Source organism: Pristiophorus japonicus, chromosome 6 (assembly GCF_044704955.1).
Source record: "Pristiophorus japonicus isolate sPriJap1 chromosome 6, sPriJap1.hap1, whole genome shotgun sequence".
In the NCBI taxonomy this organism is placed as follows: Eukaryota; Metazoa; Chordata; class Chondrichthyes; family Pristiophoridae; genus Pristiophorus; species Pristiophorus japonicus.
The window spans coordinates 212,675,434-212,690,203 of NC_091982.1; the positions used below are offsets into that span (position 1 = coordinate 212,675,434).

Genomic DNA, 14,770 nt, shown 5'->3' on the forward strand with positions numbered 1-14,770 from the left:
TGTTTCACACTAGGCAGGTTGGTGGCAAGATAAATCATACCAGTGCATAAATCGCACCGTATATTGCATACTATAAAAATCTATAGGAAGGTGTAATATATAGGGCCCAAGTTTCCACACGATAAAAAACGGGCGCCCCTCCGAGCTGGACGCCCGTTTTTCGCGCCTAAAACGGCGGCGGAAATAAAACGAGCGATTCTGGAGTGCTTTGCAGCTCCTTGTCTGCTTGGCGTGGCGCCCAGGGGGGGCGGAGCCTACACTTGCGCCGATTTTGTAAGTGGGAGGGGGCGGGTACTATTTAAATTAGTTTTTTTCCTGCCGGCAACGCTGCACGTGCGCGTTGGAGTGTTCGCGCATGCTCAGTGTGAAGGAAACATTGGCACGCGGCCATTTTTGTAGTTCTTTGTAGCTGTTTAGTTTTTGAACATTTTTTAATAAAAGTACATTACCATCAGCACATCAGCACTGAGGCTTCTTGTAGCAGTGAGAAGGGTGCAGGAAGCCTCAGAAAGTTGAGGCAGCCGTTTCCCGACGACCTCCCCCTTTTGCCGTCGGGAAATGGCTCCTCAATTTCTGAGGCTTCCTGCAGCCTTCTCTCTTTTCCGCCAGCCGTCTGGAACGGCTCCCTTCCCCCCCCCCCCCCCCGCGTTCGGTCGGCTCCCTTCCCCCCCCCACCGCGTTCAGTCGGCTCCCTCCCTCCCGCCGGCGTTCGGTCGGCTCCCTCCCTCCTGCGTTCGGTCGGCTCCCTTCCCTCCCCACCCCCGCATTCGGTCGGCTCCCTTCCCCCCTCTCCCCCCCCCCCCCCCCCCGCGTTCAGTCGGCTCCCTCCCTCCCCCGCGTTCGGTAACGGCTGCCTCGTTTTGTGACGCTTGCTGCACCATTCTTCCTGGCTGAAGCACTTTCACACAGGTAGGAAGATGGTTTATTTAATCTTTTCTTTGCTTATAAATGTTTATTCAGGTTGGATTTATTTGTATAATATTTGTATAAGTATAAATAAGGATTTATTGTAGAATTTAATGACTTCCCTCCTCCCCCCCGCCCCCCAAACTCGTTCTGGACGCCTGATTTGTAACCTGCGCCTGATTTTGTAATGTGTAGAACAGGTTTTTTCAGTTCTACAAAAATCTTCACTTGCTCCATTCTACTTTAGTTTGAAGTACATTTTCATTGTGGAAACTTTGAAATTAGGCGTCAGTGGCCGGACACGCCCCCTTTTGAAGAAAAAATTCTGTTCCAAAGTAGAATTGTTCTACCTGACGAGAACTGCAGAAAAAAAAATGTGGAGAATTGCGATTTCTAAGATAGTCCGTTCTCCACCAGTTGCTCCTAAAAATCAGGCGCAAATCATGTGGAAACTTGGGCCCAATCAGTGGATTTTACAGAGCAACCATTAATATTCCAATATAACACCTTAAAAAACATGTATAGGAATTTATATTACACATGCAGTGATTATGGACGGTTTATGTTTCTACTTAACTGGTGCTGCAGCAACAAGGAGGTTGGGGCAGAATGGGAGAGAGAGAAAGCAATGCCCAATATTTTGTAATTGTACTTAAACTGGTAGCTATTTTTAAATTAAAAAAATGAAATAGTTTGTCAAAGATGTACAATGGGTTATTGAGAGTTTTGTGCATTAAATATAGATTGAGTATGGAGCTTTCTCTCAACATATCACTTTAATTCAATGAATCCTGTATTGACATCACTATTCAAATGACAGAATAAACATGTGTGCTCAATCTGAAAGGTACTTGAAATGCATACCTATTGAAACCTAATGTTTGCTAAATACTTCACCAAAATTCAAATCATGAAAATAAAAGTAAGATACAGTAGGTTAAATACCTGTGCATAAATTTCTAGGTGTAATTCTCCCATTCCGGATACAATTGTCTCTCTGCTCTCAGGGTCATAAGTAATCCTAAAAGTGGGATCCTCTCGTGTAAATCTGCCAATTCCTTTGGAAAATTTATCCAAATCATTCTGAAACAGAATATAGTACACTTTAAAGTGCTGTTCTTAACATCTTGCATGGAAAAATATTTTCATTCCGTCAAAACAATACATTTATAATCTCAACATAGCTACTACATTTGGAAATGAATGATTTCTATTTCATGAGATTTGTAGTGAGATTTGTGTCTGCAAACCTAGGAAGCTATCTATGAATTTTATTTAATTTCTTAAAAATCATGAAATCATGAAATACCATTTATTAACAATGTCCATTGCTTAATTACAATCCTCTTTTCTGATAAAAATTACCTTTGGGATGACTCCAACATTTGAAACAAGTATATATTTTTAATCATATTTGAAACATATATATATATTTTTTAATCACAACGGGTATGTGTTTCCAACAAATAAAGGTAAAATCCAAAGTAAATATATTGCTACAGTACTTCAACTTAAATCTTAAATCATTACCATCTCACTCGAGAAAACAGGCCGTAATTCACATCTTATTTTCCTATTTTTTTTTACATTATAGCTAATTTCAAATTATTTTAGCAACTGTATTTGCCTTCAAGTTCTTCAGATGACTATTAATTTGAGTCGATTCTGTATATTATTATTTATTCCTGCCCACTTCTCTGACTCCCAATTTAAAGTATGCCCCTTCTCCTTTGAGACAAAGGCACCCTGTTGAGGTAAGAACCTCTCACCTTTCATTTAGAATCAGAATGCAAAAATTATGGGAGGCAGAGATTTAAACCTGAATTTCCCAATCTATGCCAAAGGGTCTTGGTAGTCTGTCGTATCCAACAAAGACATTGATGTGCTAATCATCAATGGCATGTGTCTTCAAGTGGCTGTATAGGCCAATTCTGGATGCACATAGTCTCTTACACGTCGGACAAGGGAAGTTCGATGTGCCTGATGCTGCCAGTACTGCCACCTGTTGTCGTCTATCTCTAGTGTCCCGCAGGCATTGACATCGGCTTTCTTCGAAGGTCTGGCAGGCAGTCCTTGTGAGGGTTCGCCACTGGATTTTATTAGCTGCTGTATTCTCGAGGTCCTTTAGTCGGATGCCACAGTACTGGAGGTTAGTCTTGATGCAATCTTTGTAGCACTTGCAGGGGCGCCCCTGGTGTCTTTGACCTTCACAGAGCTCGCCGTGAAGAAGCTGACGAGGGATCCTTGACTCATCCATGCGGATGACATGTCCAGCCCACCGGAACTGGGCTCACATGATCATCACCTCGATGCTAGTTGATTGTGCTCTCTCCAGGACCTCAAAGTTTGACACCCGGTCTTGCCAGCGTATGTGGAGTATAGATCTGAGACTGCGCATGTGGAAAGCTTCCAACTTTTTGATGTGACGCCTGTAGGGTGTCCAGGTCTCACATCCATAAAGGAGAGATGAGAGAACGACTGCTCTATACACCAACAGTTTAGTTGACAGTCGGATGTGGTGGTGACTCAACACCTTAGTGCGCAAGCGACCAAGTGCCTGGCTGGCTTTACAGATCCTTGCATCAATCTCCTTGTCCAAGGACCCATCACTTGATATGGTGCTGCCAAGGTACTTGAAACTGTCAACTGACTTTAGTTGTATACTGCCGATGAAGACTGTGGGAGCAGGTGCTGTGGTGCCAGGGGCAGCTGATCGAGAACCTCGGTTTTATTAAGGCTGATGGTTAGGCCAAACAATTCTGTTGCCTCAGCAAATTTGCTGAGTATGAATTGTAGGTCACTCTCCTTGTGTGCCATAAGGGCGCAGTCGTCAACAAAGAGTGCCTCTAGGATTGAACCATCTAATTGATATTTCAGGTAGACCCCAAACTCCAAGTCTTTTATGGCATAGTTCAAGACGCAGGTAAAGAATAGGTTGAACAGAACTTTAAAAGCATCTATGCCAAAGGGTATTGCATAAAAACCACCACAAACAGTACAAAATCTAAATAGCATAATTTCTTTCTCCCCAATTTTAGTATTTCAATCAAATTGTGGAATATTTTGGCCACTGCAGTGTACATCATGGTGATGGAGGGTGTGACGCACTGGCTCACTCAAAGCACTTTACATATAAGGAATGGCAAGACTTCAAAGGTAATTCATCACGTGAAGCATTTTGAGAAGTTTCAGAGTGGTGATGCATGTGCAGCGCCTAAAATCCGGAACCCTTGGGACAGAGGCCGTTCCAGATACCGTGCTTTTCCAGACTTTCAATTTGTTTTCTGACGTCACGAATCCGGAAACACCCGAGCCCAGGTTTGGGTATTTCCGGATTTCGGAATGTTAGAAAAGGGCAGGGTAATTCCCGCCGAGGAGCTGTTCAGGCTATCCGGCCATGCCGAGGACATTGCCGTCGGATGGGCCCCACCAAGGAAGTGTTCGGACAGGTGGGCAGGCCCCGCCGGGCCGGCAAGGAGGCTCCGAGGTAAAGGCAGCGGCACTGAAGCGAGCGAGCGACGGCGAGGCGAGAGTTTGGGCAGCAGCGGGGCCCCGAGATCGGCAGAGTCATCGGGTCCGGATTCCAGAACATTTTACGGATTCCGGACGACCCTGCCACCGATCGGTCCGGAACATTCCGGAACTCCGGATTCTCGACGCTGCACCTGGTATGATAAATAAATGAAAAGCTTTTAAATTTTGCACACTTATGCATTTCTAACAATGAGCTCAACAGTAACACTGGAAAAGGCCTGGAAACAGCGGTGTTGCCTGCCTCATTGGTCAAAATATAACTTCATAGGAATGAACACAAGAAGGAGAAAAATACATGTCAGGAGGTGGAATCCAGATACACATACCTTGTTGACAGGTTTTATTGCTACTGATATCACAGGTTCAGGGACATGAATAGATTCCTGTATTGTATTTAAAAGCAGAACAATTAGCATCAATATATACTATTTCACATATTATATTCTTATATGTTCATGTTATTTTAACACATTGTTGCACTGAATCTTTTAACTATTTTATTGCATTCTCCATAAGAGCAAACATTTCAAATACTATGATTTAAAAGTATCAAACTTAGGTTGCCTCCCAGATAGTTGGTGAAGCCCTTCCTAACATCATACATTTTTCAAGATCAGATGAATATAAAGTGCAATTTGTAATATAGTACCAGGTTCTCCCGCCAATCAAAATAATCTTGTTGCATTTCACTGTGAGGAGACGAGAAATAAATATATTTTCTTCGTTGCCAGATTGTATTACCTTACAATGTGAGCAGTTTTCCTATCTGGTGATTGTTACATGTTAGCAGAAGAAAGGTACAACTATAAACTTCAATTAAATGTGTATGATTTGTTTGATGCTAAAAGATTATAAATTAACAGTTTCTGCAACATAAATTATTACCAATTTCCCCAAATGAAGCTTTTAACTGAAACAGAATTGATGGACTGCAACTTGCTGATTCAACAAACAACAATGCTACTTTTTTTTAAAAACTAGGAATAATTTCAGAGTAAAAAGGACTGGTACAGGAAGAAACGTGTAGGAACAAAAGACACTTGAGGAACATTGAGGCAGCAACTGAAAATCATTTAAACTAGACAGGTAGGGGAAGGTACAAGAAGAAAGCCAGATCCCTGATGAGGTAGATCGTAGGCAGAAGTCCATCAAACAGGTGGGTGTGGCCACAGAAACCCTGACACAGAAATACGAGGCAAAAGGAAACTCTGGCAGACATGAAAGGAAGGCAATCTACAATAAGATGTATATGCGTGAATTCTAGAAGCATAAACAGTGAAGAATTCTTTCAATGCTACAACAATAAAAAGTCAGAGAAAATGTGAGAACCATAAATGATGCAAACAGGGTCGAAACTGAGGATAGTGTAAAACAGAAAATAAGTGAACTATTACTTTAAGTATTCGCAGAGGAAGAAGACATGAGCAACATATCCTCCCCAAATGTAAAATCAATATGAATGAAGTGACAAACTGAAAGAACTCAAAACAAATAAATCACCAAGGAAGGATGGTGAAAGAAACTAGGGAGGAGATCTGTGAGGCAGACAATTATTATGAGGGAGTCACTGGGTAATAGAGAGGTAGATTGTACACAGGCTAATGTGGTGTCCATGTTTAATGAGACAACCTCAGTGTGCCATTCATTCCCATTTGGAATTATCGTTAGGTACCGATCCATGTCAGCCAATAGGGCTCCAGTGTGTAGTAAAGATCCAGTCACAGAGAAATCCATGAGAGGTGCTTGATCAGATAGCAGACTCGTACACCCACATTGTCATGTGTCTGGACACTTAAATTTTACATGTTGCTTGGTTGAAATTAAGTTTCAAAAATAAGTTGGCCTTTCTTGGGAAAGGGGAAGTCTTTTTATTACTGTTGGAGAAATTGTAAATACTTTTAAGATTTTGTTAAATGCATCTTTCTTACCATTGAAAAAGTGCTGCTTGTTTTTGCAGTAAATGTATCACCACTGGCACAATCAATGCCAAACAAAGCACAAATATCACCAGCAAAAACTTCATCAACATCCTATGGAAGACAAAAAAGGTAACATTTTCCACGCAAGTTGAAATAGTTTCTTAATCACCGATCACCTTATTCCCCTAAAATAAAGCTAAATGTCATGCCGATCCATCCATTTTAAATCGCAATTTTTCTATGACTCAAATTTTGGCTCAGTTTAAAAGGTTGTGGGTTCAAGTCCCACCATGGGTGTAAGCATAAAATTTCAGCTAATATTTCACTGAGAGAATGCTGCATTGTTGGAGGTATCGCTTGTGACAAAAATGAAGCAGTTCTATCTTGCTTTAGCTTTGTCAAGGTTCTTCTCATTCAATCAATCACCCATGAGAGTTTTAAAATGTTATCAATTGTCTGCAGAAATAAGGTCCAACTACCTTTAATGGGTGAATTGTATCATCCTTATCTTTGCTTTCATTCAGTAAACATGATCAAATAGCAATACTTGCATGTACTGTACTGAAGATATGAAGTTCAATTGGCCTTACTTCAGTTTCCCAGTACAGGAATGAACCATGCATCATAATTTAATTTGGCACATGGTTATAAGATGGATGGCGAGCATTACAGACAAATATAATGTACTGTCAGGAAGTCCCTACTTTAAAAAAAAAAATCACAACTTCATCAAGTTACACCCCAAGATCAAACTCCACACAAAGGGCCTAACTTTGCCCAAGCCGTTTTTTCGGCATACTAATCTGAAGCGCGCAGACTTTGCGCACTGGAAAGGGCGCCAGAAAAAAGGGGCCAAATCCTGGCCGCTCTTCGGAGTCGTGGCGTGGCATGGCGTGGAGACTGAAGGGGGGGCGAAGCAACAGGCCAGCGCAGAAAGCACTGCCGGCACCTGTGCACATGCTCAGAGAGAGCTGCGCACATGCTTCTGCCCTCCCAGCGCGTCCTGTGGGCTGTGAGCAGGACCCGATGCTCGCAGCCCCTATCCTAGGCAGAAGGGACGCCCTATCTCACTGCACCCTATCCCCGGCCAAGTGGACTCCCGCACCAACTGTCCAGCCTGCTGAGTTCCCGGGCAGGCAGGACTTCGCTTTTATTTTTTATTTAGTGGCTGTGCTTGAGACTTTTGATTTGAGGGGGGAGGGGGGCGGCGGTTGGGGAGGAGGAGAGTTTTGGAGGGGGCGAGAGAAAGTCCTCTGGCTAACACCCCCCCCCCACCACCGTGGCAAGCAGCTCGCATTTCTACGGTCGGATTTATTTCATTTTTATTAGTATTTTAATTGTTTGAGCTTTTCCTTGCAATGTTTGGTGCTTGGTTGTTGAGGTCCTCTCCAGTTCCCTTCCCTCCCCTATCCCTGCCATAATGTCTGCCGAACGTGCCGCTGCTTTTTCTTCACTGCCCTCAAGGTTTTTCAGAGCTGGCCACATACGCTGACTTAAGTGGATTTGGAGTAAGTTTTTGCTGACCAAAGTGGCATAAATGGCCAAAACTGGCATAAGTGTCTGGGAACAGCTCCTTTTGAAAAAAAAACGGACCAAAAAAAAATTGTATCTAACTGACTTGGGGAAAATGGCATTTTTTAACCTTAGGCCAGAAAAAACTTACTCCAAAAAAATTGATGCAAATCATGGCCAGGATTGGGCTCAAAGTTTTAGCCATCTTTCTGAACAACAGATCCCAATTTCTGGCATGCTTACATTGTATTTAGAAATGTTTCTATCACAAAATTACTGATATGGATGGTTGGACAGACTATGGATGCAAAAAGATCTGCCTAAAAGTTTATTGAATAGTGCATGGGAAGAGCGGTGAATATAAAATACATCCAGTTAGAAACCATACCTCCATCTGATCAGCATGTAATCGCACTAAGCGTTGCACTCTAATCTTCTTGCCAGTTCGTGTGTTGTAAATGTTCTCACTCTTTTTCAGCATACCCTGGTAAACTCGAATGTATGTTAACTGACCAAATCGGCCTGCCTGATGAATCAAAGGAAAACTAATTACATTGATACATCGTTTCACCAGTTATCACTCTTTCATTCAACATACTGTAGTAGTGTAGTTATTTATCAGAAATGCAAAAATTATACGATCAAAGATAAGTCAAATGATGCTTTTCAATGAAGTTTAGATCAGTCCAATATTATGTGTGAATGCTTAGGTCTCAATTTATTATTTGAGAAGTTGAAATTGTACTATAGATTATCTTCCTAACAGTAACTGTTCATGTTATCTCTAATATTTCTAAATTTAAGATAATTCATGTTCCCCTCAACCGTACCAGTGTAATATATGCTTTCCTGATTTGTACAGGATGAAAATGCTAGTAATTTAACACTTCATTACCAGAATAGGTTCAGCTATAAATTTGAGTCTACAAAATAATTTAAAAATTTGTTTGAGGTTTGTTACTAGCATTGCTATTATTACAAATACATGCATTCTGTTAATTTTACATTCTTGCTAAATTTATTTCTTCCAAATAAAAATTTATCTCGTTGCCACTGGCAAACAGCTATCCTCAGAACAAGTTTCAAATACCATTTACTATTTTATAAACAAACCATTCCTACAACTTGGTTCCAAATTCATTTTTGCTATTACGTAGCAACTGTAGTTTATATTACTGAGACATGGCTACAGAAAATTCAGGACTGGGAACTAAACATTGCAGGGTATAACATATTTAGAAAAGAGAGGGAGGGAAAAGGGGGAGATGGAGTAGCTGTACTTATTAGGGATAACATAACAGCAGTAGAAAAAAGTGATGCAGCTATCAGCAAGATAAAAATAGAATCCATATAGAGAGATAAAAGATAATAAAGGGTCAATCACACTAATAAGTGTAGTCTACAGACCACCTAATAGTGGAAGGGAGGTGGAGGAAGAAATATGCAGACAAATTAGGGAAATGAGTAATAAACATCGCATAATAATCATGGGGATTTCAACTACTCTGATATTAATTGGACAGAAGAGGTAGGTAAAGGGGATAAAGGAATGGAGTTCATACAATGTGTACAAGACTCCTTTCTAACTCAATATGTAAAATGCCCATGGGAGGATTCGCTATCGGATCTAGTAATGGGGAATGAACCAGAGCAAATAAGAGAAGTAAAAGTACGGGAACATCTAGGCAATAGTGACCAGAATATAATACGCTTTAAGACGATAATTGAGTATGACAAAAACAAGGTAATAGATTGGAGAAAAGTTGATTGTGAGGAGCTGAGAATAGAACTTGGGAAAATAAAATGGGCAACAATATTGGCAAAAACAATGTAAAGCTGCAATGGGAATCATTTAAAATGGTGTTCAACAGAGTGCAGGAAGAATATATTCCACTAAAAGGCAAGAACAAACTAAACACTACTGAGACTCCATGGATGAATAAAGCCACAAAGAACAATTGAGCGTAAGAAAAGAGGCATGCATTTACATAGACAGTAGGGGAGTTCATGATAAGGGAGAAGAAAAGATGAGGAGAGAAGTCAAAAAAACAATTAGGAAGGCAAAGAGAAACTATGAAATTAAATCATAAAACATAAAACAAAATAGTAAAATATTTTACAGGCACATCAATAAAAAAAGGAAGGTTGGAGTGGGTATAGGGCCATTAAGGGAAAGACAGAATAAAACCACAGGTAACGATAGAGAGATGGCAGAAATGTTAAATAATTATTTTGCTTCAGCATTTACCAGTGAGATAGAACAGCTGGACATGGCATTGGATGAGATTAGTAATGAGATAAGTACATTTAAAATAGAAAGAAGGGATATATTAAATAAACTAATCAAACTCAGGATAAAACCTCTGGTCCGGATGGATTGCATCCATGCATTTTTAAACAAACGAGGGAAGAAATAGCAGAGGCCTTACTACACATATTTAATAATTCGTTAGAAAAGGGTGTAGTGCCAGAGGACTGGCAGATAGCTAATGTAATACCTATATTTAAGAAGGGAGATAGAACATGCCCAGGGAATTATAGACCTGTCAGCTTAACATCGGTGGTAGGAAAAATAATGGAATCCCTACTAAAGGAGAAAATAGAATATCTAGAAACTAAAAATAACAATGAATAGTCAGCATGGATTTCAAAAGGGAAAGTCTTGCTTGACCAACCTCATTGAATTTTTTGAAGAGGTAACAAAGAGTGTAGACAATGGTAATGCAGTAGATGTAATTTATCTAGATTTTAAAAAAGCCTTCGATAAGGTACCCCATAATAGACTGATGAACAAGGCAGAGGATGCGGAGCCAGGGGACAAATAACAGAATGGATAGCTAGCTGACTTCAAGACAGAAAGCAGAGAGTAAGGGTGAAAGGTAGCTATTCACAGTGGCAGAATGTGGATAGTGGTATTCCACAAGGATCAGTGCTTGGACTACTGTTATTCACAATTTATATTAATGATTTAGACTTTGGAATTAAAAACAAAATTTCTAAATTTGCAGATGACACCAAATTGGGGGTGAGTCAATACTCTGGAGGACTGCAACAAATTACAGGAGGGCATTAATAAACTTCTAGAATGGGCATATAATTGACAAATGAAGTTCAACACAGATAAATGTGAGGCATTATATTTTGGTAGGAAGACTAGAGAGGTCAGTTATTAATTGTAGGGTGCAAGTATAGGTGGGTACAGGAACAAAGGAACAGAGTACAAATACACAAATCGCTAAAAGTTGCGACACAGGTTAGCAAGGCCATAAAAAAAGCAAACCAAGCACTAGAGTTTATTTCTAGAGGTATAGAATTCAAAAGTAGGGAAGTTATGCTAAACCTGTATCAAACCTTGGTTAGACCACACTTGGAGTACTGCGTATAGTTCTGGTCGCCATATTATAAAAAGAATATAGAGGCACTGGAGAGGGTGCAGAGAAGATTTACAAGGGTGATACCAGAAATGCCAGGGTATACATAACAGGAAACGATGAACAGGCTGGCTCTCTTTTCTCTTGAAAAAAGAAGGCTATGGGGTGACCTTTAAAATTCTGAAAGGTTTTGATAGAGTGGCTACAGATAGAATGTTTCCACTTGTGGGGAAGAGCATAACTAGAGGTCATCAATATAAGATAGTCAACAAGAAATACTATTGGGAATTCAGAAGAAAATTATTTACCTAGAGTGGTGAGAAAGTGGAACTCGCTACCACAGGGAGCGGTTGAAGCAAATAGTATAGATGCATTTAAGGGGAAAGCTAGAGAAGCATATGAGGGAGAAGGGAATAGAGGGTTATCCGGATAGATTTAGATGAGGAAAGACAGGAGGCGGCTCGAGGAGCATAAATACCAGCATGGACTGGTTGGGCCAAATGGCCTGTTTCTGTGCTGTATATCCTATATAATTGAATTTTATTTTAACTCTGGTTTTCCATCAGCTTTGTAAAAACAGATGTAAAATATCTTATGTTAACAGGAACTATTAGGAAACCTTTTAAACTTTTGTGAAAGCTGTAACAATTTATTTTCCTCACTTGCTTTCGTTGTCTGCAACCCTTAAATTTGGGTTTCCCACCCTCATCACACCCATCTGAATCTTCACCTGGAGATGTGAATAATGATGGAAATTGGCTCAGAATCACAGAGAATGGAATACTCGTATCATCTTACTATTCTGGAAGCATTTGTACCAACTTTTTACCATTTAGAACTGACTTATCCTAGTCCGCAGTGTTGCATCTGACATCAAGGCAGGGGACTGGTATAACTCAAGCAAAGATAGTATTCAGGTTGAAAAGACAGTTAATACTACAATCAAACTATCCGATTGAACTCCAAATGCATGCTTTTCACTTCACCAACTCAGCCATTGTCAGAATCAGGGCCAGAGAGAGGAGGGCGAGAGAGAGAGAGGGATGGAGGGGGAAGGACGAGAGAGAAATGGATGGAGGGGGAAGGGCGAGAGAGCGGGAGGGGGGGGGTGCGCGAGGGGGGGGGCCGCGAGAGGGGGCGCGAGAGGGCGAGGGGGCCGCGAGAGATAGGGAAGAACAACTAATTGAATGAGGTAATTCTATGGAACATGTGGATTCTCATGAGAAGGTTTGGGGAAAAAAGTGTAAGAGTGGGTGTTAGCAGAGATACCTCAGAATTCAATGAGGCCTTATCAATCTTGAAAAATCCTCAAGCTCAGGAAGTGTAACATGTTTTGAATTCTCCCATGAACGGTCATGGTATTGCCATAAGTGTACTCTTAAGTATATGTGTAATTATTTTCAGTTATGGTCATCATTGTATGCTTAATTTCTATGATTTTCAATTGTGAACCCTATTATTGAGGAGCAAGTTACAAACAGATAAGCAAGAACACCCATCCTCTAACACCTCCTGGCCCTGAATGCACAATATAGTTACAGAATTACCTCCAGTTTAAAAGCCAAGCCTACGAATGGGTGAGAAGCATTTCTTTTGGGATCCATGAGAACTTTAACTGGGTCTTCTGAATTCCTGAAGGGAACAATGCATTTAAATAACACTCTTCATTGGGACTTCAGATTTATCGTTGAATTAACTTAAGTAGCCATTAGTGCATCCAAAACTCTGCTACACGCACTCTATCCCGTACCAAGTTCTACTCAGCCATCACCCTTGTCCTCATTGACCTACATTGTGGGTACTGAAAATCAATGCCCTACATTTGTGTGTTTAAATTCCTTCATGACTTCGCCCCTCCCTTCCCATCTCAGTCGCCACCTCCAGCCCTACAACGGCCCATCATCTTCTCCTCTGACTCTGGCCTACTGTGCAGTCCCTGTTACTTCGCTTCACCACTGGAGGCCATGCCTTCAGCCAACTAGACCCTACACTCTGGAATTCCCTCCCTAACCCTCACCTCCACCCTCCTCTTCTTTAAGATATTCCTCAAAACCCTCCTTTGGCTCAGCATCCAAGCACTTTGGGATATTTTTCCATGTTAAAGGTGTTATATACATGCAAGTCGTTAAAATGTTTTAATTCATTTTCAATGTAGTGATAAACCTCTATTTAAAATGTTAACAATGAAATTAAATAATGATAACAGATAAACAAGTCAATAGAAGCCCAATAAAATTCTAAAGCTATTAGTAGAAATCCAAGCATGAAGGCCAGAGATAACCCCGGTTTTCTAACCTTCGCATTCTATGAGGGCAAATGCTCACTGGGAGAACAGAATCATATAATTGCCCCTTAATGTAAAAGCTTTGAGATATAATACCTGTTAATTTCTTCCTTCATCACAAGACAAAAACAAATATAAAATAAAACATTACCATTGGTTGAGAATGTACTAGACAGCAAATTTTTGAATTATTGATAATGAATATAAAGCACTTACTCTTGGTTGACAATGGCATAGTTTGGGACTTCACTTGGGTCCGGTAGGTAGTCTACAACAGCATCCAGCAGTGGTTGTACACCTTTATTTTTCAGAGCACTTCCCACTAATACAGGCGAGAATAACCTATTGATAGTTATTCTCCTTATAGCAGCCTAGAAATGGATGGGGGAAGAAAAAAAATGTATTCCGATCTAAAAACACTGCCACCAGCAGATAACATTTTCTATTAAAAATGTGTTTTTACATTAGAATCAAAAATTTGTTCTTAAAACAGTTGCATCACTCCCAGCATGTTAATTCCATAATATTCTAAGAAACTGGAAGATATAAAGGGCTCCACTAACTAATAAATCTAAATGTATTGAACGTGAAATCATTCATCATTCAGTCATTCTCCCCATTTCCTCCTTACTAACGCAGTACCAGAAGTATGAAACCTGTAAGTAGCTGAAGTTTACATTCTTTGAAATCTCTGTCCTTTTTACAATAAAATCTCACCTTTAGGTCAGCAACTGTAGGGACTTTCTCCTCCAGAAACATTTCTCCCAGCTGTTCATCCACATTGGCTACACACTCAATCAGCTCCTGACGTCTATCAGCAGCTTCTGCACGGAGCTCAGCAGGAATGTCATCATATTTCACATTCTGACTATGCAAATAAGAAAGTCACTCATTTGGGTATCAATCATTTCAAAGTACACTAGAAATTTGTCATTACCCTGTACACTAGCTGGAAAAGTTGACTGGACAAGCTGAACATAAATCACCAAATATCTTTCTTTCTAACTTAAAACTTAAACAAAAGGTTTGAAACAAAATGTCAACTTATTACATCAGAATACTACCAGAGATAGCAGAAACTCTGACCATAATCTTTAAAATATCCTTTGATAACGAAGTTATGCTCGAGGAGTGGAAAGTTGAAAATAGAATACCTCTTGTTTAAGGATAAAGTGGGTAACTAGAGACCAGTCTTCCAAACATCAGGAGAGGGTAAGTGTCTCAAGGTTATAAAATGGGATAAA

The 14,770-nt window shown here is 40.4% G+C and overlaps 1 protein-coding gene across 3 annotated transcripts in view; it reads right to left on the bottom strand.

Moving 5' to 3' along the window:
- Positions 1-14,770, bottom strand: part of gfm1 (G elongation factor, mitochondrial 1) — a 101,211-nt gene that overhangs the window by 48,496 nt on the left and 37,945 nt on the right. For all 3 annotated transcript variants that reach the window (XM_070883584.1, XM_070883585.1, XM_070883586.1), the window contains exons 6-12: positions 14,244-14,394; positions 13,743-13,897; positions 12,790-12,874; positions 8,260-8,397; positions 6,369-6,470; positions 4,767-4,823; positions 1,852-1,989 (exon numbers count right to left, since the gene is read on the bottom strand). In XM_070883584.1, coding sequence (XP_070739685.1) covers positions 1,852-1,989; positions 4,767-4,823; positions 6,369-6,470; positions 8,260-8,397; positions 12,790-12,874; positions 13,743-13,897; positions 14,244-14,394 — 826 coding nt within the window. The remainder of the gene's footprint in view (positions 1-1,851; positions 1,990-4,766; positions 4,824-6,368; positions 6,471-8,259; positions 8,398-12,789; positions 12,875-13,742; positions 13,898-14,243; positions 14,395-14,770) is intronic.